The sequence below is a fragment of the Channa argus genome, chromosome 4, assembly GCF_033026475.1.
Source record: "Channa argus isolate prfri chromosome 4, Channa argus male v1.0, whole genome shotgun sequence".
Classification (NCBI taxonomy): Eukaryota; Metazoa; Chordata; class Actinopteri; order Anabantiformes; family Channidae; genus Channa; species Channa argus.
Window position 1 is genome coordinate 27,555,237 of NC_090200.1, and position 21,364 is coordinate 27,576,600.

General features: G+C 38.2%; 2 protein-coding genes across 4 annotated transcripts in view; one reads left to right on the forward strand and one right to left on the reverse strand.

The window, feature by feature from the left end:
• Positions 1 to 4,836, forward strand: part of vps9d1 (VPS9 domain containing 1) — a 33,231-nt gene extending 28,395 nt beyond the window's left edge. For all 3 annotated transcript variants that reach the window (XM_067502381.1, XM_067502382.1, XM_067502383.1), the window contains one exon: positions 2,775 to 4,836. The gene's annotated coding sequence lies outside the window, so the exon portion shown is untranslated. The remainder of the gene's footprint in view (positions 1 to 2,774) is intronic.
• A 7,091-nt stretch (positions 4,837 to 11,927) lies between these two features.
• On the reverse strand, positions 11,928 to 19,669 carry si:dkey-238o13.4 (uncharacterized protein LOC560780 homolog). Its single transcript, XM_067502664.1, has 6 exons — positions 19,498 to 19,669; positions 18,349 to 18,456; positions 17,003 to 17,142; positions 16,669 to 16,765; positions 14,497 to 14,621; positions 11,928 to 13,387 (listed from the first exon to the last, which is right to left on the reverse strand). The coding sequence occupies exons 1-6, from the start codon at positions 19,580 to 19,582 to the stop codon at positions 13,211 to 13,213; spliced, it is 732 nt and encodes a 243-aa protein (XP_067358765.1). The 5' UTR covers positions 19,583 to 19,669; the 3' UTR covers positions 11,928 to 13,210.
• Positions 19,670 to 21,364: the final 1,695 nt, after the last annotated feature.

The window sequence follows — 21,364 nt, forward strand, 5'->3', positions numbered from 1 at the left end:
CACAATGATTCCACTGCAGCCAAATATTTAGCTTTGCAGACCACTGGGCTCCACAGTGCTGTCTCTTATTTGCCAGGTCACTGGTTTGAAAGCTGGCAGTATTCAAATAATTTTATACTGAAGATGCCTATTAAGCTTTATTGGGCTTTTATGTATATAAAAATCTATAGAGAAACTCTTATTTCCTGAAAAGTTGAGATAGTAATAGAATGCTATGGTTTGCAAATCATAAATGGTGCAAATACAAACATCAAAGTTAAAACAGATAAATATGTTATATAATTTTAATAACATACATGATTGTTTTGAATTTAAAACCAACATGTTTTTAAAGAGGTCTGGTCAGGAGCATGTTTGCTACTGTGTTGAATCACCTCGTGTTTAACGACACTCTGTAAACTGAGGTCAATTGCATTTTAAAAGCTGAATTAGTTTTTGTTTTTTTGTGGGGGTTTTTTGTTTTTGTTTGTTTGTTTTTCTTTCATTCTCCGGGTAATGTTTCATTGGGTGAAAGGTCTAAGTGCTGTTCTTTGTTTGTACAACCCCAATTCAAAAAAAGTTGGGATGAAGTGTAAAATCTAAACAAAAACATAATACAATAATTTACAAATCTCATCAACCCATACTTTCTTCACAATAGAACATAAACCAGATATCAGATGTTGAAACTTTACCATTTCATTCAAAATATTGGCTCATTTTGAATTTGATGGCAGCAACACATCTCAAAAAAGTTGGAACAGTGCCAACAAAAGGCTGGAAAAGTAATTGCTGCAAATCAAAAATGAATGGAGGGGCATTTGACAACTAATTAGGTTAATTGGCAATAAATCAGTAACATGGAGCATTTCAGTGAGGCAGAGCCTGTAAAAATCTGCAGAGGTGGGTCCAGTGTTGCATGTCTTGCAGACTAAAGAGGAAAGGGACCATCCAGCTTGTTATCAGCGGACAGTTCAAAAGCCTGCATTTTTGATGGTATGGGGTGCATTAGTGCCTATGGCATGTGCAGTTTACACATCTGGAAAGACACCATCAATGCTGAGAAGTTCATACAGGTTTTAGAGCAACACATGCTCCCATCCAGATGTCATCTCTTTCAGGGCCTTGCACATTTCAAAAAAAAAAAAAAATAGTCATATAGTCATAGTATTTGGCCACCATCAGCTTTGCTGCTAGGTTGCACTGACAATCCAGTAACTTTCCCTTGCAAATGGTACATCTTGAGTTTTTTTTTAACTAAGAGTACTTTGAAGTTTTTAAATTGTCTTTGGGTATAGTAATGTCAAAGTTGGTACCCCCTTGACAAATGTCAAATAAAAAATGAAACAAATTTTTTTTTATTTCTTGAACATTTATTGCACAATTAGCTATTACAAATGTTTGTTCATCAGAAATCATTTAAAGTAGTTTTTTAATTTATTAAGGGGATGCAAACTTTTGCACTGTTATAATTTTCAACATAACTTTTTATATAAACTCCTCAAGCATTTTTGTTTCATTTCTATTGTCTTAATGTGCATTGTTATGGTAGTAAATTTAGGGATAAGTTTGCATACTTTCATAGATATGATCCCTTCAATAAGCCCATCTTGTTTGCCTGTTTGCTAATTATCAAACCATATGACCAAATGCTATTACCCCACATTACCACTATATTTAGTTTAAATTTGAGGTGATCCACCCTTAAATCTTAACCCTGACATTCCCACATAACGTAAAAGAAAATGGGATTTATCAGACCAGACCACCTTCTTCCATTGCTTTGTAATCCAGTTTTTATGCTCATGTGCCCATTGTAGATCATTTTGGCAGTCAACATGGGCACCATGACCAGTCTGCAGCAAAATGCAGCTTTTTATCTGAACCGGTCTGTGTGTGGGGTTTTTTATATTTTTTATTTATTTATATATTTTTTTTTTGAGCTAGTGTAGATATTGTACTAAATTTTACTACTCAGGCCACTTTTGGTAGGTCCCGACAGCAACTGCAGTCTGAGAACATCCCACAATACAGTTTTGATGTTGCTCTGACCCAGTCATCTAGCAATCACAATTTGCCCCTTGTCAGAGTCGCTCAAATCCTTACACTATAAGTCTATGGTTTTTGTCTAACCAACACATAACCTTCAGGAACAAAATGTTAATTTGGTTCCTAATATATCCCACCCACTTCCAGCATCACCTGTTAGTCCTCATGATGTTGTGGCGTTTCAAGTAGGCTTGAACAACATTAAACCCTCAAATCTCCACAGCTTTTGGACTGTGTGCTTTAGACAAGTCAAATGGTCTCTCTCCTCTTTTGCATGGAGCATTCATTGGTTTCCAAGGTTATTCCTAAACCCATCCACTGATTTCCACTATGGAATCATTTCTTTTTATTGCAATGCCACTTTAAAACCCAAAGAGATCGATGATTCTTTTTTTTTTTTTTTTTTTTTTTTTTTTTTTTTGCAATCTCTCTTATTTACATAGATTTATTTAGCTTCTCTGGATGTATTTATGATATTATGAACTGTGAATAATGAAGTTTTCAAATTTAAACAGTGTTGTCAAGAGGTTGAATATGTTGTGAATGTTTTTTTGTTTGTATGATTTTTATTCACAATAATTAACCTTGGCCCATCCTAAGCTGTTGTCATTTATTTTATATTGTCAGGCCTATAGTTAAAAAAAAAAAAAAAGGCCAAAGGCCAAAAAAAAATGCAACCTAATGTTAAATGGTTTAATTTGTAAATGTATTTCTTGAGCACTAAAGTCTTTTATTTTGTGTTGTAGACTGCCACAGACCTTCTCAACAAACCTTCTGTCATTCCCTGCTGCACTACAGAGAGGCAACAGTTGAGCTGTTGTATGCAGATGCATGTTACATAGTACAAATGTAGACTTACAATATATCTATCTGAACGACTTCATTTTCCTTGGTTTCCAGCAGAGGACTGAACCAGTTGAACTGTGAATCATTTCTAACCCATCAGGGTCCTATACAGTTGTGTTTTCAAGCTGTATAGCTTTAACTCTCTGGATTGTTATTGTTACTGGATTGCTACTCTGTGGTCTGATTATCTCAGTGCTTACAAAAGAAAAATCTGTTCATGGTTTACCAATGTATGCTAGTTGTCATCATTAAGGAAAAAAATTAACTGTCTGATCATGAAAAAAAAAAGCTATTGAAATTTTGTGTTGAGTGAATTAGCCAATCACATGTTTAAACCGTGTTTTAGGAAACTTCTTGAAGGCAAAGATGTTTCAGACCAATTGCTTTAATCCACGTCCCTTATGGCTTTTCTAGCGATTTACAAAAGATGTGCAAACTCATGCATGTGTTTGTGCATTGTTGGAAAATTCATCCACAGACCTTAGGTTAAGAGTGTAAATATATGCACTTCGGTTGTTGAAGTGTTCATGGGTGAGGCTACACTGGATGTTTTAGGAAGTTTAAATCTTTGCTGATAGATTTGCCTATAAAACAGAGTGATTGTCAGAGATTAACAAGGACACTGACACACTGGAGAATCACAGGAAAATGCTAACAGTCACGCTTGCATGTTTTAGACAGTCATACAGAAATATGGCTAGGTAGTCTTTACTGTTGGTAGTAACACTGTTATACTTTCTTTCTCACACACACACACACACTGAAGAAAAGTGTGTGTGTTTGGAATCACAAGCCAAGACACAGGGACTGCAGTGACATGGCCTTTACCTAGGTGCTTGTTTTTGCGATGTTTTCAGTACACAGCAGTTTTTGCCTTCTTGTCTGTGTACACATTAATATTTTTATCTTGAATTATTTTTAATGCCAATGTCTTCAACAAACTTTCCAAAGGAAAACTAAAAGTTAACCTCATTTTTAAAGCCTAGTTTATATATGCAGTTGCACTATCACAAGATGGGAGCCAAGTACCGGCCTGTAAATTTGGAAAGGATATTTCCATTAGTAGATCTGAAGTCGCTTAGAAAATATTGGATGCATGAAATTGTGTCACAATGACTTGGTTTGTTTTAAGCTTTTTAATATGTCTCTAAGCTGGTTTTAATACATCCAGACACCTGAGAAAGTGATGGTTAGATATTTAACCCGTTCTTTACAAATCATTAACCAATTGAGCATCTTCAAAAGCAGTGTGTTTTGCCTGTCTTTTTAGGTCTTTAATGTACATTTGTCACTTCCAGACAGCCATTGGTTTGCATTTCTTTAATGCCAGTTTACAAACGAAGTTTGAAATTCTAGAAACTTGCTTTTTTTTTTTTTTTTTTTTTAATGTGCTGCTGTTGTGCATTCTTGCTTTATTACCTCCAACATGAAAATTACATTGGACGATGTCTTTAGACAGCAGCGGCTATGATGATGTAACTTAATGTCAGGGTTTACAGTCTTTACAAGTAAATGTATTGAAATTAATAGAATAAGTTGCACCAGGAAGACTGCAAAACAGTTTGGTTTGGTTTGAATACTCACATTGAGCAGACTATGCCCCTGTGTCTGTTCTCAGTTTACGACAAAACAAAAAAAATGTTTTATAAAACCTTTTATTTTGTTTGCAAGCCTACATTTACTATTTAAAAAAGGTTTTATGTTGTATGGGTCCAAAAGATGTCTTAGGAATTGTTACAATAAAACCAAAAATAGATCTAAGTCTATGAAATAAATGTTTCTTAATAAAATGTCAGGATGCTGTGATATTTTGTGAAATGGTTTAAGCTACTACATTCGTTTAAATGAGTTGTTATTCATTGCTTTTGAAAACTGAATGTGATTTGTTATTTAACAGTTTTATTGTGACTGAATGTGTGAGATATGTTTAAATAAAGAGAACAGAGAAATGTGTAAATTGTTTGCGGTGTGCACTATATCTGACTTGATCCTGGTACCTGTTTTACAAAGCAAGTTCTACACGCTCGAGCCCCTTTTTACAATGTCAAAGCTGGGATTATTGCACCATTGTACTACCAAGCAAAGCCTGTATTTTCAGTATCATACTGGCTTAGGAGGGCAGCACTGTTACTTTGAGCCAGTATGAGAGTTAGTTTTCCAAATTGGTCCTGCCTCATTGTCTCTATAAAAAGGTAAGAGCTTCAGGTGTTGGAGGTTGATGAACGTCTTACATTCTGTACTGTCCCTCAATCCCATCCACCCAGCACTGCATCTCTTATTTGATCGAAAGGTGCTGTGCTCTTTAAAATATTTAGTGATTATAGACTAGAATTGCCCCTTTTCAAACATTCACATCTTGTTTCACAGTCTGAAATAAAAACAGGCAAAAAAAAAAAAAAAAGGCAATAGCTCTAAAAATTAATAAATTAAAATGGAACAATTAGATTTGAAGAATTGCCCCATGTGGTAATACTTTGAAGAACCACCTTATGCTTTAATTACAGCCTGAGTCTGTTTAGTTACTTCTGTACCAGTATTGCTAACTAGATGGAGCAGTGCTTGTCCTCTCTTCATTACATGACAGTTCCAGCTCAGGTAAATTGGATGCTGTCCAATAGGATTCAAGTCTGTTCTTACATGGCCCAGACAGAACACATTCACCTTTTTATTCTTCAATCACTATGGCCATATTGATTCTGTGCTTTAAAATGTAGAAAGTTGTACCTTATTCCCATCTTCAGGTTTCTGGCAGAGAGCAGCAGGATTTCAAGAATCTGACTACTTTGTTGAATCAATTTTTCCTTCTATCTGGGCAAGTTCTCCATTTCCGGCTGTGTTCTTTGGATGACAACTTGTTTTGTCTTTCTACCATTTGGCATTGAGGCCAGAGTTTAACTTGGTCTGACCATAGAACCTTTTTCTCTCCTTCAAAGCTGTACCTTGTTACCCTCTGACCATTTTCTTCCTTGCTGTACCATCATCCAGATTAGCGTGATGGCCTGACAGTGACAGTCATTGTGGTACCAAACACCTTCCATTTCTTAATCACAGACTAGTGATGGACAAAACCTTTTGTATCCATCTCCTGACTTGTTCCTTTTTACGTCATCTCTTTGAACTTTTGAAAATCCGTTTGTTACGAAAGGGGATACTTTTTTGAAAATGACAGAGTTAAACCATTATCAACAGAATATTTAATGCATAAATGCTTCTTCATCTGAAATTAGTTATTTTTAAAAAATGGGTACATATTTATTTAAGTATATATGAACATTTGTGTGGCTGGTGATGATGAAAAAACATTTGCAAAAGCCATGTGTACATTGTCGTACTCAGTTTAGGGTTAAGTTTGTCAAACAAAGAAAACAGCTTACAAATGTTTTTCCCCTATACAGTACGTGTTGTACGTGCTTCTCCATCCAGAATCTCACCCTAAATCTGGGCTTAGTATTTGTTAATGTTTTTTGTTCTTTTAAACAAAAGTTTACCTGTTTATTAAATGCAATTCATCACCATATTTGTTTTGTCATAAGAACGCAAAAGAATTTCCATAGTTGAGGGTTTTGCTAAACTGCAATGGATTGATGAGTATTTTATTGTCCAGCAACTTTCAATTCAATGTAATTCAACTTTATCCATTTGCGCTCACAATCAAACACACAAACTCCTACACTGATGGAGGAGCTGCTATGCAGCTGGCCAAAGCTCAACAGTAGCAGTTCGGGTTCAGTGTCTTGCTCAAGAATCCTTTGACATGTAACCGGAGGAGCCAGAAATCAAACCGGCAACTGGGGAATTGGTGGACGACCGTTTTACCTCTTGCACCACACTTGTACTCTGTTTTTTTATAATATAACATGTATATTATTGGTAACTATTGCCGAAAAAGAGCATTTAAATAAACACAATTGCAGTCCTCAACTCTTAAAGCAAACACTAGACCAGGAACTATGTTTTTTTTTTTTTTTTCATAGTGCTGTCAGATGTTAGGGTGTCTGCATGGGGATGATGCCTGAAGGGTGCAGGTAGCTGTGATGGGCACATGGCTGAATAGCAACAGAAGCCTGTGAACATGAAAAAAAAACATGTCATTCCGAATCAGTCACAACAGTACCAGAAGCCATTACAGCACCACACAGGATGTCACACGCCCCTTGCTTACATTCTCCTGCTCTTTCTCCCCAAGAATCTTCTTGTTTTGTTTGCTCTTTTTGTCCCTTGTTATCGCCAACTGAACTGCAGTTTCAGAGGTCCTTGTGTCCGTTGTTGGTGGGATCGAGGCCTCCTGTGTCAGTTTTTATTAATGTTATTACCTTTTAATATGGAGGTTAAATTACATTTTTACATTTTAGAGCTTAGCATAACCTAATAATAATGCCAGTCCTAAAACCTTTGACATCCCGTTAATGTTATAAATAATGCTAAGTTGAGAAGGTGGAACCCTCAGTGTTTAAAAGAAATCGGCTTATTTGATTTCCTGACCACCTAACAGAGCTACTGTAGAGCCAGAGACAATAGTTCAGCGTAACTACTGGAAGTAGGGGACATGCTAAACTTTGCTCCCTCCAAAAGGGGAAAATATTTGCCTCCTAACTTCTCAGTATCTCAGTAATTAACACATTATATATTGTTTGTCTGTCAGGGTCGTAAGCTAAACAAATCACACATGATGTTGCATTGAGTTAGTGCTCGTTTGTTGTTTACTGGCTTAATTTTTAAGTGACTGAAATGAGTGTTTCTCATCGCACTTTTCAAATGTCAAATTCTTCTTTCGTCTTCATTGGAGGTGGTAAGATACTAAGTACATTTTCTATTTTTTGCGCAGATGTAGATTTATCAACAAAAATCTGATGCTTCTAACATAACAATACAACAATCTAATAATTGCTGATGTGTTTTTTTTTTAACCCTATTGAGTTTTTATTATGGTAAATATTCTTTGCCATAGTTTGTTGACTCAATTCTGTTTGAAGAATAGCAGCTCATTTTCTAAATTAATTTTAATTTCAACTCTAGACACTTAACAATCCCCTGATACAGATGCAAAGACCAAAACTGAATTGCCTTTTCTCATATTTTGTGTCAGTCTGCAACCTGGATTGGTTTTATCATCTGTCCCATCGACCTCTTGTTGTCCAAACAGCACCGCTCCACTGTGACACACATTTCTTCATCCCAAAAGGCATAAAAAAAAAATGTTTTTCCTTTCCCATGATTACACTGAAGATGTCGTGCATGTACTGCTTAGTTCTGGCTGGCTTAGTTCAAGCTGATGTACGAAGTTAACGAGGTTCAGAGCAATTGGGGCAATATGTTTTTAAATTTGTCCACCATGTGTTTTGGAATGAAGAAACAGCTCTCGCAGTAGAGCCTGGCTGATTTGTGACAACAACAGAGGGGTGGCTTTAGAAAATATTTAATGTAGGGATGGTAAGTGCAAAGCTTTTTACACTCATTGAAATGCCTGCTTTTAGGAGACAAGTTGTATGTCATTAAAATTTCAGTGTGAAATGTAGGAGATGCAAAATATGCAACTTTGTGTGTTCTGATATGAAAAAATAATTAACTACAGTTTGTAATTTTAAATAGTTGCAAACAAATAAAAACTGTTAAAATTATTGGAACAAGGTGACGTCCACTCTGGGCACACATTATTTCCCTGGTTCAATTACAAAGAATTTAATAATTTAGCAGATGTTTTTATCCAAGTGAGCACATGCACCACAGACACACTAGTTTATTTTTAACCCTGTGGGGACATATATTTATGGAGTCTTACCCTAACCTGCATCTTATCACAGAGACACACAGAGTGTGTATCAGCCACTATTCTGATACAATACAATTGTGTCTGTCTGTGTGTGTGTGTGTGTTCGTGTCTCTCATTAACTCACTTTCTGTTTACCCTTTGTGTCCCACTCAACTGTAACTCACATAATCCCTCTGACAATTGCACAGCTGAGCTCTACAAACATTGTGTAGCAACTTGGGGTTCAGTGACTTACAGTTGACTTAGGTTACATAGAAAGGTGGAGCCATCGATCTCACCACCAGTGCTGTGTTTAGGCAGACAACTCGCTCTATATCTGTCACCTCCCTCATCTATAAACACACCTTGACATAAAATAACAAGCTTAATAGTAAATGAATAATAATGATTTATTTCTATTTGTAATTATTTCAGTGGATAAGCTTCTCCAATATTTCCTCTAGCAGACACTGTAGCACAAAGTGGTGTGGAACTGCATCTGACTTATTACATGAACTTTAAAGGGCAACTACATCAATCTTCAACTTTCTATGGCTTTAGTTTAAGGTGTAAATGTACCTTAATGCTTTTCAACGTCCCTCAGACTTTACTATATTAAAGTATTTCTTTGCTTTTAGTTGAAAAACTCATGACAGAGTTGGAAGCTCTGGAAAAGCCGGTTGAACATAATTACAAACGCCATAGTGTGAGCAACAAGACAACATAATATGAACTAAAGGTTCCTCCAAGTGATGTCATCTAGAGACTTTTTTCAGTTAGACTTAGAGATATATGTCAATGTAGGGAAGTCAAATTTAAGTTAAATGGCATTAATTTACATGTGCTACTCAAACTAGAACCAAAAGAAGCAGGTTTGAATAAAGGGGGCCTTCAACCCCAACACACACACATCTCTGTAAAAGTGATAACTAAAATGGGGCCAGTGTGGCGCAGAAAGGTAAAGAGGTAACCAATCCCGCAGTTGTGGGTTCACTCCCCGGCTTCTCCTGTCACATGTCAAAGTGTCCTTGCACGAGTGTGTGTGTGATTGTGTGTGCAAGTGGGTGAATGCAGTGTAAAGCACTTTAAGTACCATTAGTTATATAAGAGCTATATAAGTCTAGACCATTTACCATTTAAAACCTTTAATATTGATGTTGGAGAAGATTTTTTTTTTTTAATTTTGTCTTGATACATATTTGCCTTCTGATTAGAGCAACTAGTCCTCTCTTGTGCAAACGTGGCTGTGGCTCTTGTCACATTTTGGCCCTACAACAAATACCACATTTTGAAGCAATTACTTCTGAATTCTGGCAAACGTCAATGTTTACTAGTGTGTTTTACCACAGCGTCTGTGATTGTGTGTTCTATTAGCGTGGTGGGACACACCCTGGGCGAGATGGCGTGACTTGAGAACTCTGACTCTGCCCCCCTGACCTCAGAACTGGCTGCTGATATGAGAAGTCTCTGGAGTGTGTGAGTTTATATCAATCATGTTCAAAGCAACAAGCATGCAGGCAGCTGGTACTACACACTGTACAGACAGCATGTATGGGCCATTCACCCTTTCCTCTTTTTCTGCAATGCCATTACTCCAACAGGCCATGAGAGATGATATTTCACCGGGGGCCACACACTCTCTCTCCAGCTGAACTGCTATCTGTCAGTCACAATGTCTGAGTGCGTCTTGTGGTGACGCCTGGCGAGTCAGTCTGTGTTTGGTGAACTTCACTGCTCTCGCACGAACATCTGAGCACCAAGTACACTGTTTTTCCATCTGCTTCTAAATTTTAATCCCTCTCGTCTCAGCCACCCCAGTTTTTAATCAAAAGCAGTAGAGTAATTTGGCACTCGCCTCTCAGCTGTTGAACTGTTCTTCCTCCCTCATTGTAACAACAGTCTCTTGTATGATCAGGTACAGGGCAGAACCATCAACTGAGGTCTCCATCATTTTTCACCTACTCAGTATTCAATCACTATGTCAAAACACTTTGATGTTGCACTTCACCTCAATTTGCCTGTCTGCATGCTAGTTTCCAAAATGAATTGCAGGGTCTAGTTGGTTCACCAGGATGCCAGTGTCAGGTCCTGGTCCTTGGTCCTGCACTGGTAAAATAAACTTTACCTATAAACAAGATTCTACGTGTTCTGGGGGGCTGTACACACAGTGACAATATTAACATGCTGATAGGCCAATAGTTTCTATATTTATGCCATTAGTTTATTTTGTTAGAGTGCTCACAGTTACTAATTTGTACTGCATACAAAGTATTACTGAGGCTAATAGTTTGAGGTTGATTTGACCTGATGGTGATCCTACATAAATCTGCAGATCAGAAACAAATGAATAGTGAAGAACACATAAATGTCTTTACAAAAGGTATTTTATTCAAAAGCAAAACTAAGGTGCTAATAGGTCCATCTTGCAGATGCTGAGATATTTTACTGTATCGATGAAATGTTTAACTCTCTGGTGGGACCAATGAGGTGTGCACAGTCTAGGTGCCATTGATTTAGTAAATGTCAGGCCAAGCTGTAGCTGTTGAGACTTTTCAAGATGTTACTTGAAGAAAAGTGATTGTTCACTCAACTTCACGTATTGTTGAGAAATATTTCAGTTTAGACTTAAGAAGTGGACAGATAAGCAGCCTCTTTAAAGGGATGCTGTTAGCACATTTAAACCAACTTACCCTCAGTGTGACATTGTTGGGAAGATTTTGGCTTCTTGTTCCCACTTAAACAAAAGCCAGGTTTCTTCTCCTAATGGGAAGGGATGTGTCAACATCCCTGAGTGAACATATCAATTTGTGTGGGTGTGTTTGGCTCGAAAGGGATGATGGAAGAGGAGGAGATGAAGAGAAACTGGGGCCGAGTGGGTTCTCCAATCATAATTTGGCCTAATTGAGCTGTCAGCCGACAAGTCTAAAACAAAAACCCCCAACCTAACTATTACTACTCTTGTCAACCCTCTTCTTTCCTGTTTGGTCAGCAACCAGATGCAACCCAAATGTGCATCTCTAATGATGTGATAAATTTATGTTCCTGTTATGTAGACACATACACATTAACAATACCGTGTACAACATAACAAAGACACAGTTAAAACGAGATAGTATACAAGACAACAATGACCCAACAGTGGAGGGGGGGGGTTTGGGGGTGACAGAGTAAATGTGTCAAACGTACCCACCCCAAAAATCAACCTACTTGTTCAGTGACTCTTCCATTAAATTAATGTCAGGGGTGCATTATCACATGAAAATATATATTTTTAAGTATTGCTAAAAAGAATTTAGACAAATAGTGGAGGATGTACATTGTTTATTGGTATTTAAATGTGAAACACTGCATTTTAAAGCTTGAACTAACCTAATCAAAGCTACACAAAGAGGCTAAAATGGGTTAGGCCATTCTGTGAAACCTTAGTATATATAATGGGGGAGGGTCTGGTGTTGAAATCCATAATATCCAACCATAAGGAATCAGTATACTTCAAACAATGTGCTTGTTAGATTGCTGATATGTATCTTTGTCAGCGTGCAGCAGTGGTAAATGCAGGTAGGGTTGGACCTTTTCTCTAAAGTTCTTCTGTTCAAGTACAGTTCTATAAATGCCAGACTGTACAAAATCATCCCAATATATTGACTTCAGCCACTGGAGGCTATGACTGCAGGCTCTTTGCTCCACTTAATAGTATTAGTTTGTTTCAAGCATACTGAACCCCTAAATTAATTCACCTTTTCTGCTTTTAAATCATTTCTCCAGCATTTCACTGTCCCAAATGGAAGGTTCTATTGTAGATATCTCAAGTTTTTCGTAACACCTGCTTGTTAAATTCTTCACTTTTGAAGGAATGAAGTGTTGATCATCCCCAACTTTTTTAGACTTTGTAAGTCAAAGTCCTGCACACCTAGGTCACTATTTTTATAAATCAAAATTATTTACATTGGTGTCTTCTAGCTACCAATCCTAAGCCTTGCTTTGTACTTGCACATTGCTACTATTCTTGGCAGTTACCACCTGTCAATCAAAAGCTTGCTTATGTGCAAACATGCATACAAGTCTTCAAGTGCTTACTACAGATTAAAACTGAGTATATAGTACCACTACTGGTCAAAAACCCCTTTTCTTACATTTAATTCCAGGTCTGAGATAATCTACAACTTTTTTTTTGGCCTGTGGGGAGTTGGACTTGTCCATCCTTTCTGTGCCTCAAACTTGATCTGTTATGGTTGACATTAGGAGCTGTAGATATGATATGAAATGCATTTAGTAGATTATGTTATGTAGAAGACAAACATAATTGTCATAATACTTGTATAGAAACAGGCTAAAATGAGAAGGTGAGTATTGCGAATCCTGTGTGGTTTTCTATAGATGTCACAGAGAGCATGCAGAGTAAACTGTTCCTAGCGACAGGTAACAGAACAGAGAGTACAATTACACAAACTTGTGAAAGGATAGGGTTCAAATTTGCTGGACAAGCAAAGTCACAGTAAATGTGTTTTGGGAGAGTTCTGAAATAGAGCACAAGTGTAGATGTGTCTCAGGGAGAACAAAGTGGTGCTGGAGGGAGGGTTTTCGAGTCTAGAGGTTTCTCTCCAGGAGGATAGTTTTTAAGTCTGCAGGACAGTTGACGGTGAAGACAGTGTGGGAGGTGTTCCGTCGTTCCACAAGAGTGGCAACCCCCTCGCCCAGGTCCAGGTGGTTCAGGTAACCAGGTGCCATGCGCTCTGGAGTGGCTACACCTGTGTCGATCTTCACCTGAAAGGACCAACCAATAAAGGAAATAAGGGGTTATGAGTGGAGGTACAGTTCATACAAGGCAAGGTCAGAGAGAAAATAAATGAAAAAAACAAAAACACAAATGGAAAGTACTTCATGAAGAATATGAATGAAGGACACTGCCAAGAATAAAAAACAGTTAATCAATCAATCTCCTTATACTGGCACCATGTAAGTTGAGCTTTATTCTAACAAAAGTTAAAGATTTTTAAACATTACACGTACGTATTATCAGGGCATGATAACGTTACAACAATAAGGTCCAAGAGGACTTGAGCAATCGGGTCACAGGCTGCATTGTCTCAATGTTTGAAATCTTGTAAGTATTTCTTAGAAGCACTGTGAGCAATACTCACAGAAATACCAGTAGTAACTCTTAGATTAATCACTTTGATCCAGCACTTCCAGATCACAAGAAAATTGAACCAGGAGCCTGGACAGAGAATCTACTAAATTTATCGCCCACGTTTTTTTTCCTCTTTCGATACGTTTGACTAACATGAGGGTGTGACAGATCAAACCTGTCTGCTCATGTTTCAGTTTGTTACTTGATTTGTCAGACTTTCTCATTGTAATGTTCCCATACTCCAAGATACTTATCATCATTTGGCTGGGTAGAATTGGTACATTTGCTACAAGCGTGAAAACATTGGTACAACCTATTATATACAAATAAGTATGTATATATGTAGTATCCTTTAAATATTTAGGCAAACCAATGAAGTAAAGTCCCACTGTGGACTGCAGAAGAAGGTAAATAAATGACAACTTATTCTTACACTGACTGACATGTAGGCGTAGAAAAAAGCGTGACTCACATAAAATTTGCAGCTGTTGTGGTTTGACATTTTGTTACCCTCATACAGGCAGAGGATTGTTACTGTGTGTTCAGTAGGATAATTATTGAAACATGGCACATAGAGAAGGTATGTGGTGTCTTGAAACCTGTAGGACTTTTACAGTCCCATGCTAAGATGGGGACAAGTAAATGGACAAGTCTGACTAAGGTTAGGTAGAAATCCTGCTGCATGTCAGCTTTTGTACCTTGTTAATTGAAGTTGTGCTGTGTAATCCCACTGAAGTCTCACCTGGTTGAGTTTGCAGGGCACCTCAGGATACTCCTCTCGTAATACCTGGCAGAAGGCCAGGGTGCTGGCAGCTCCCACTGTCAGGAAGCCAGTACCAGGCATCAGCAACTTCTCTCCTGCTCCTCCTGTGGCACAAACCGTCAAACTGTCATTTTGATTTTTGTAGTAAGATCATCTCCTCAAGACCATGTGAACTTGAACATGGTGTCTCCTGCTCATACATTATTTCATTAATGATGTAAACCCTGTCCTCAAATTAACAGTATGTAACTTTTTATGAATTCTTTTAGTAGAAATGTGTTTTAAAGCTTATCTTATTGTGGAGAGGTGCTGTCAGTAGAAGGACATTTGAAAGTAATCAGACACAACAGGAATCTGAATTTCAGCTTCAGCGTGTAAAGCCTCTGCTAGAACATTGAAGTGAGACTTGTGATACTATAAAAAATGCAACACAGCGTGATGTAGCTTCATTCTCTAGTGTATGTACATTTATTTGAATGTAGAGAAAAGTAAAACTAAAAACTCATTACAGTTTAGTTATTAATTAATAGTTATTAATTCTTTTAGTAGAAATGTGTTCCAAAGCTCAACTTATTGTGAAGAGGTGTTGTTGGTAGAAGAGCGTAGCAGAGCAGGGAGAGGAAGAGTTGGGTGGAGCAGAGTGGATACATTTCAAGTCTCATAGCTTTAGGTTTTAACAGCAACAAAAAAATTCAGTAGGTTGTGTTGGGTAAATAGTTAGCACAGCTGTGATGTAATCAGAAGGTTCAAGGTGTGATTGTGATTCAGCTCAGGCAAATAAAAAAATCAGTTTTTTGGTGCATGTTCACATCTCAGCACAATTTCCTCAAAAGTTGTATAATTCTCATTTCTTTTCCTGCGTTTCCATAGGTGGGCAGAGTTACTATAGTATTTGCTGGAGCTGTACTCACAAATGAAAGTAACTCCTATTACTGACAATGGAAAACATCTAATAACTTTGTTTGTGTTTGGAGATATGTGTTTTAGTTTTCTGAGCCTTTTTGTGTTTTTGCCTAGTTTTGTGACACTTTGTTGCAGCCCTGCCTGGCTGCAGTCTTCTGAGGACACCTGTTTATCTCATATTCACTAAGAAAGGATTTTGTGCGAATTTAGAAGATTAAGAGTTTGAGTTTCTTTCTTCCCTGGATCTTTTAGTTTATACTTTCTGTTTGTTTTGCTACTTTGTCTTTTAGTTGTTAGTTTGTTGGCCTTGCTGTGTTTTTGTCTCCCTGGTTTTCTTCCCAGCCGCCTTTAGTTGTCCCGCACCCCTTTTGGTCTCCAGTGCAACACTGCCGCTTCTCACCCTGGCGAGTAAGACTTTTAGTTGTTCCTCAGATTGTTCCCATGCCATAGACTATTTTTCACCTCTGTCTCTTCTCCTCCCTCAGGTTGCCCTACTGCTTTCCGGCCACCTCCACCACACACTCCTGTCCTGAACCGCATTCCCCTGGTTATCCCATCTATTACACATCCCCCCTCAATAAAACTGTTATTGCGTTCCACTCCTCTGTTTTCTGCTCCTTTTTGGGTCCTACTAAGCCCTAAAACCTGATAGCTCTATCTTTCAGCTCCTTGTTTTAGTTATCTGGTTCTTAACTTTACCCTTACATTTTTCCAGAAGCAAGCAGTGGATTTCAGTGAAAAAGCCTCCAATGAACTCACTATACAAAACAAACAAACAAAAAAAAGTCATTGATGTTCATAAGGTGGAAAGAAAATTTCTAAAATGTTGGTCTGTCTGCTGGAAGTGTAAAGAGAACATATTGAGTGCCAATTAAAGGCAACAATGTGATTATTAGCACAAAGTCTGGATTACACTGCCCATGGATTCTGACTTTCCCTAAACCTTCCCATTTGACTTTATTATACAAAAACAGTTCAGTGCAGTTCTGTTCCTCACATGCACAAAACGCCTCCATCACCACATCAGAGTTGGGTGCCATTTCAGTGTGAAGGGAAGCAAAATGAACCCTAAACTTAACCTAATGATTAGTTTGCATCCTCCTTAATAAATTAATTAAAACTAACTCTAAATAAATTCTGATGAAAGAACAATTGTACTTGGATGTACTTTTTTCCCTTTCAAAATAAGAGAACGTAAACTTTTGCAACCAGCTACATTTGTCAGAGGCTGTGCGCACAGGGACTCACCTGTTATGAAGGTGTAGGTACAGTTGGAGTCATCCCTTACCAAGGGAAAGAAAGCCTTCCATGATACAAACGTACTAAATAGCAATGTCTCAATTACCTGGTGAGATGAAGGTAGAGGACATATGAATGTAATCAGACACAAATCTGAATTTCAGCTTATATAAAGCCTCTGCTACAACATTCAAACATGAAGTAAGACTTGTTACTATAAAACATGCAACACAGTGTGATGTAGCTTCATTCTCTAGTGTACATAGGTTAATTGGAATGTAGAATCCAAAAACTCCTGCATGAGAGTCTAGCTGCAGTCTGGTTTATGTGTGTATGCACTCACCCAGTGTAGGTCTTTGAGGGACTGAGTGTGTGGGGGTCCTCCCTGCCACCAGCTGAAGCCCAGGGAGGAGACAATGTCTGTCACCCTCCCTACAGCCTTCAGCAGGGCTTGCTTCGCTTGCTCTGCTCCCTCCTCTGACCCTAAACCAGACAGACAGAGAGATTGAGGGATGGCAAAACCTCCAGGTTATAAGAGTGGGGGTGTCAACTTAAAACTGCATCACAATATTTTTATGTTAAAGATTTAAATAAACGTGAGAATAGTACAGTCAATAGTATTATTTTGGCCACAAGTCACATTAGCAGCCAGTATTTATAGCCAACTAATCAATGATGAGAATTTAAAAATGTATTTATTTTTTTTCCGTCCGTTCGGCTTATCCTGTGAGTTCATGGTCGCCACAGCGGATTATTGTCCGCATTTTGATTTGGCACAGTTTTTATGCCGGATGCCCTTCTTGACCCAACCCTCCCCAACTCTACTGGGCTTGGACCGGCACTGCACAGCTGGGGATTGGAAAGGGCTGTTAGGGGTTCAGTGTCTTGCCCAGAGACACTTCAACATATATAGACGGGACCGGGGATCAAACCACTGACCCTGTGGTCCGTGGACGACAGCAGAACCTGTGACTGGTGTTTGGAATATCACAATATAAGAAGTCCTACAAAAACAAACAAACAAAAAACAGCCATATTGACTAATGTGTAATTGACTAGTATGGATTATTTTGAAAGTCTGTTGTGTTTAACCAGTATGATTTTGGTGGTGGTTCACAGTAGTTTATTGCATTTATTGGAATAGTCATGGACCACAGAGGATGAAATGCTTTTGTTATTTTTATTGGCTGTTTTAATCTGACCCATTCTCTAGCATCACTATCTGTCCTGGTTAAGATAAAATGACAAAATATCTTCCTATCTGACAACAATGATATATTTTCCGAAGCTAATGTTCGCAACTATAAGCTACTGCTCATTCCATTCACCAGGTAGTCTCAGCAACACTGCCTGAGTGTGGTAAATAAGGCAAGAGTTTCATGGCAGAGTGGCTGTATTGGATTTCATTAGAGTGTACAGGTGTACCTAATAAAGTGACCAGTGAGTGTAGTTAAAGTCCATAGATGCATGAGCAGACACTGACACTTCAAATAAATGGAAATTTCCACAGAGGAGTGTGTAATGACACCTATCTAATAAGCCTGAGAGAGTTTGGCAGTGGAGGAGTGCAAACAAACCGCACCTCTCCACCCACGGGAGACACTGCACATTTGCTAGGTTCAGTGGATGAGGGAATAATTTAATGAATGGCAGACAACTATCTATATAAAAGAAAGGTCCCCAGCTTACCCACGTTCCCCACTATAGTAGTGAGGTTATCTTTGGTGTTTGGAGAGACAAAGGATCTGAGCTTCTCCAGCCGGCTGTTGTCTCTGGAGATCACTGCCACTTTGAAACCTTCACACACACACATCAGATTCTACATGAGTCTAGTGCACTGATGACACATAAAAGCAGCACTTTTAACACATAGAACAAAATATTAATCTCACATGAAAACCAACATTCAGTAATAAGCGTAAAAAGTCTGGATCTGTGTATCAAGGTCACAAGAGGGATAATCATGATAGAGTAGCAGATGTAAACTTTCTATGGACATGAAATCCAAATAAGTTAACTTTGATCACTGCAACCTGCTCAAACAGGGTACAGGCAGTTGCACAGCACATTAAATAACCAACTGTGGGACTGAAAGATACTCTAAACACTGAAAAACATACAGAAAAACAAAACCGAACTACTTCAAATCAAAAATATAGTATTGTTACTTATGTTAGGATATAATGCTGATGCTCAGATCTGTTGGCTATAATATGTTAACTATAATGAAACCAAATATCACAAGTCAGAAACTTAACACAAGTCATTGCTTAAGGTTTAGTATTATGCTGTAAGAACTTAAACCCTCTTAATCTTCATTATTTTCAAAGTTATCATTCCAGTAAATGAATCTGGAGCTATTAAATCAAAATAGACAAAGGATCTTTCCCATAACTTATGGAAATTATACATTGCGTTTATTTTTACATTATTTAAATGTCTTGTTGGAAATTGTACTTGTATTATATCCTACATGATTTTAGAAAAATCATCATGCAATACTTGAATTCTCTGCAAAAGCCTTTTTCTAACTTATTTAGCACATTGCACGCAGATATATTACACACTGTTTACGATCTGTTACAAATTTACGCGCCGGGACGCGCCAACAATAACAGATAAAAAGCTAGTAATTTAAGAATTTAGCTAAATAAAAATTCAAATTATCCAAAAAGTACGAAAACACATAAAATTCCCATGAAAATCTACACTGCATTTCTTCTATGATAGAATTCCTCTTCCGCGTAAAACTGTTCAGGCCGCCTCCAAATTCCCTTGTCCACTTAACAGTAGAGATTTCTTGTTTTGTGTGCCAAAGTAGACCCATAGCCAGCTTACCTTTATCCAGCAGGGCTTTAACAATCCCAGACCCCACTGTCCCCGCGCCCCCGAGAGCTAACACAACCCTGTCGGAGTTTGCCATGGTGGGTGCAGCTGCACAGAGGATGGAGGATGACACTTTGTGAATGTGCACGAATGAAGCTGCTGACTTTTGCACAGCATCATTGCCAGCCCAGGATGTTTTAAACTAACCTGAGGGGCTCCAGATCCGCCCTTCTACCGGTGTCACTGAAGCCACGCCCGCAGGTCAAAGAGACAGGCTTCATCCTATAACTGTGTGTGTGTGTGTGTGTGTGTGTGTGTGTGTGTGGGCAGTTGGTTGATGAAGACATATGGCGAAGATGTCAAAGTAGAGTTATTAAAAATCGAAATGCTGCCATCTAGTGGATGTAACCCTTTTGACAAAAATAGCGGGTACAAACGTCACATGTATCACATTATATATCTAGTTGAGGTACCATCTAGAGTTTTGCCTTAATTCCAGAATCACAGAGTTCCAGACCACAAAGAGATTAAAGTAACTGACATCCATTAATAGACATTAAAGACAACACATGATTAAAAATGACAAATAACAAAAATGACAAAAAAGATATATGATGCAACAGTTAAAATTATATGAGAGTTTTGACAAATAGTGTTGCTTAAAATCCAATTAAATAATTTTCAAGTTTGCAAGGCGCGTGTCGACCAATGGCGACTTACTGAACTCAGTTATGCCCCCCCCCAACTTGAGTGATTTTAGTGATGTGTGGTTATTTTGTTCATGTATGAATAGTAGCTGTACAGTACAACCTGGCTTTATATGGTTGCTGTGTGGCACCGTGGAAAACTGCAGTAGAACCTCCAGAAATGGAAAAAATACATTCAAATAAACAAAACGCAAGCAAATTTAAAAAACAACATTGTCAATTTGACAACACCGGCGCAACATTAAGAAACATGCTCCAAGAAGCCCCAACACAAACAAATGAAGAAACACGCTGAAAGGAGAACAGACGAGGAGCAACTAAAAGCATCTGTCAACCCCATCAACTATGTGCATATACGTTTTGTCAGATTAATTATGTTAGCAAGATAATGCAGCCGAAAGGTGGACGATACGTTGTCTTCTTTTGTCAGTCCCAAGTCGGGATAAATGCAGACGGTTGTGTCTGGAAGGGCATCCAACGTAAAACACATGCAAACATGTGAATCATGATTCCATACCAAGTCTGACTTCCATATCGGATCGGTTGTGGCTCTGGGTAACAACAACTGCCACCGGTACTGTTGACCCATTGGGTGGCTCGTGAAAATTGGGCTACTGTTTGTCGAAGAAGAAGAGGAGAAAGGCGTGTTTGTAGGCAGAGAGACAAGAGGAAAGCCAAGAGTTTAGGCCCCCCGCTTTTGATACAATAGACCACAATATTTTAGCTACAGCACCTAGTGTGCATTTGTGCTAGTGCTCTGAAATTGTTAGGTCTTATTTGTCTGACAGAACTCCTCTGTTATATGGGGTTACACAGGGCTCAATTTTGGGGTCTCTCCTTTTGTCCCTTTACCTACTCCCCTTGGGCTCCTTTCTTAGAAAGCATGGTATTTCTTTTTATTGTTATGCTAATGACAGCCAGATTTACATCCCACATTTTCTTAATTAAACCTTTTTGTCATTTCTTGATGACATTAAGGACTGGATGGCCCAACATTTTCTTGAGGTTTAATAAAAAGAAAACAGAAGTGATGTACTTTTTCCCAACACTCCTATCTGGTGCCTCAGGTAAAATAATCAGGGCCAAGCAGAAGGTCACAGGGGATACAGCCTTTGGAATTGTTGCGCCTAAACTATGGAATCGCTTACCTCTGCACATTAGACAGGCCCCTT

Coding starts and splice junctions, on each gene's coding strand:
- si:dkey-238o13.4 (XM_067502664.1), bottom strand. CDS start 19,582: ATGGCAAACTCCGACAGGGTTGTGTTAGCTCTCGGGGGCGCGGGGACA. Junction 18,457..19,497: donor TAAAGCCCTGCTGGATAAAG/GTAAGCTGGCTA, acceptor GTGTGTGTGAAG/GTTTCAAAGTGGCAGTGATC. Junction 14,622..16,668: donor TACCTACACCTTCATAACAG/GTGAGTCCCTGT, acceptor TTTGTGCCACAG/GAGGAGCAGGAGAGAAGTTG.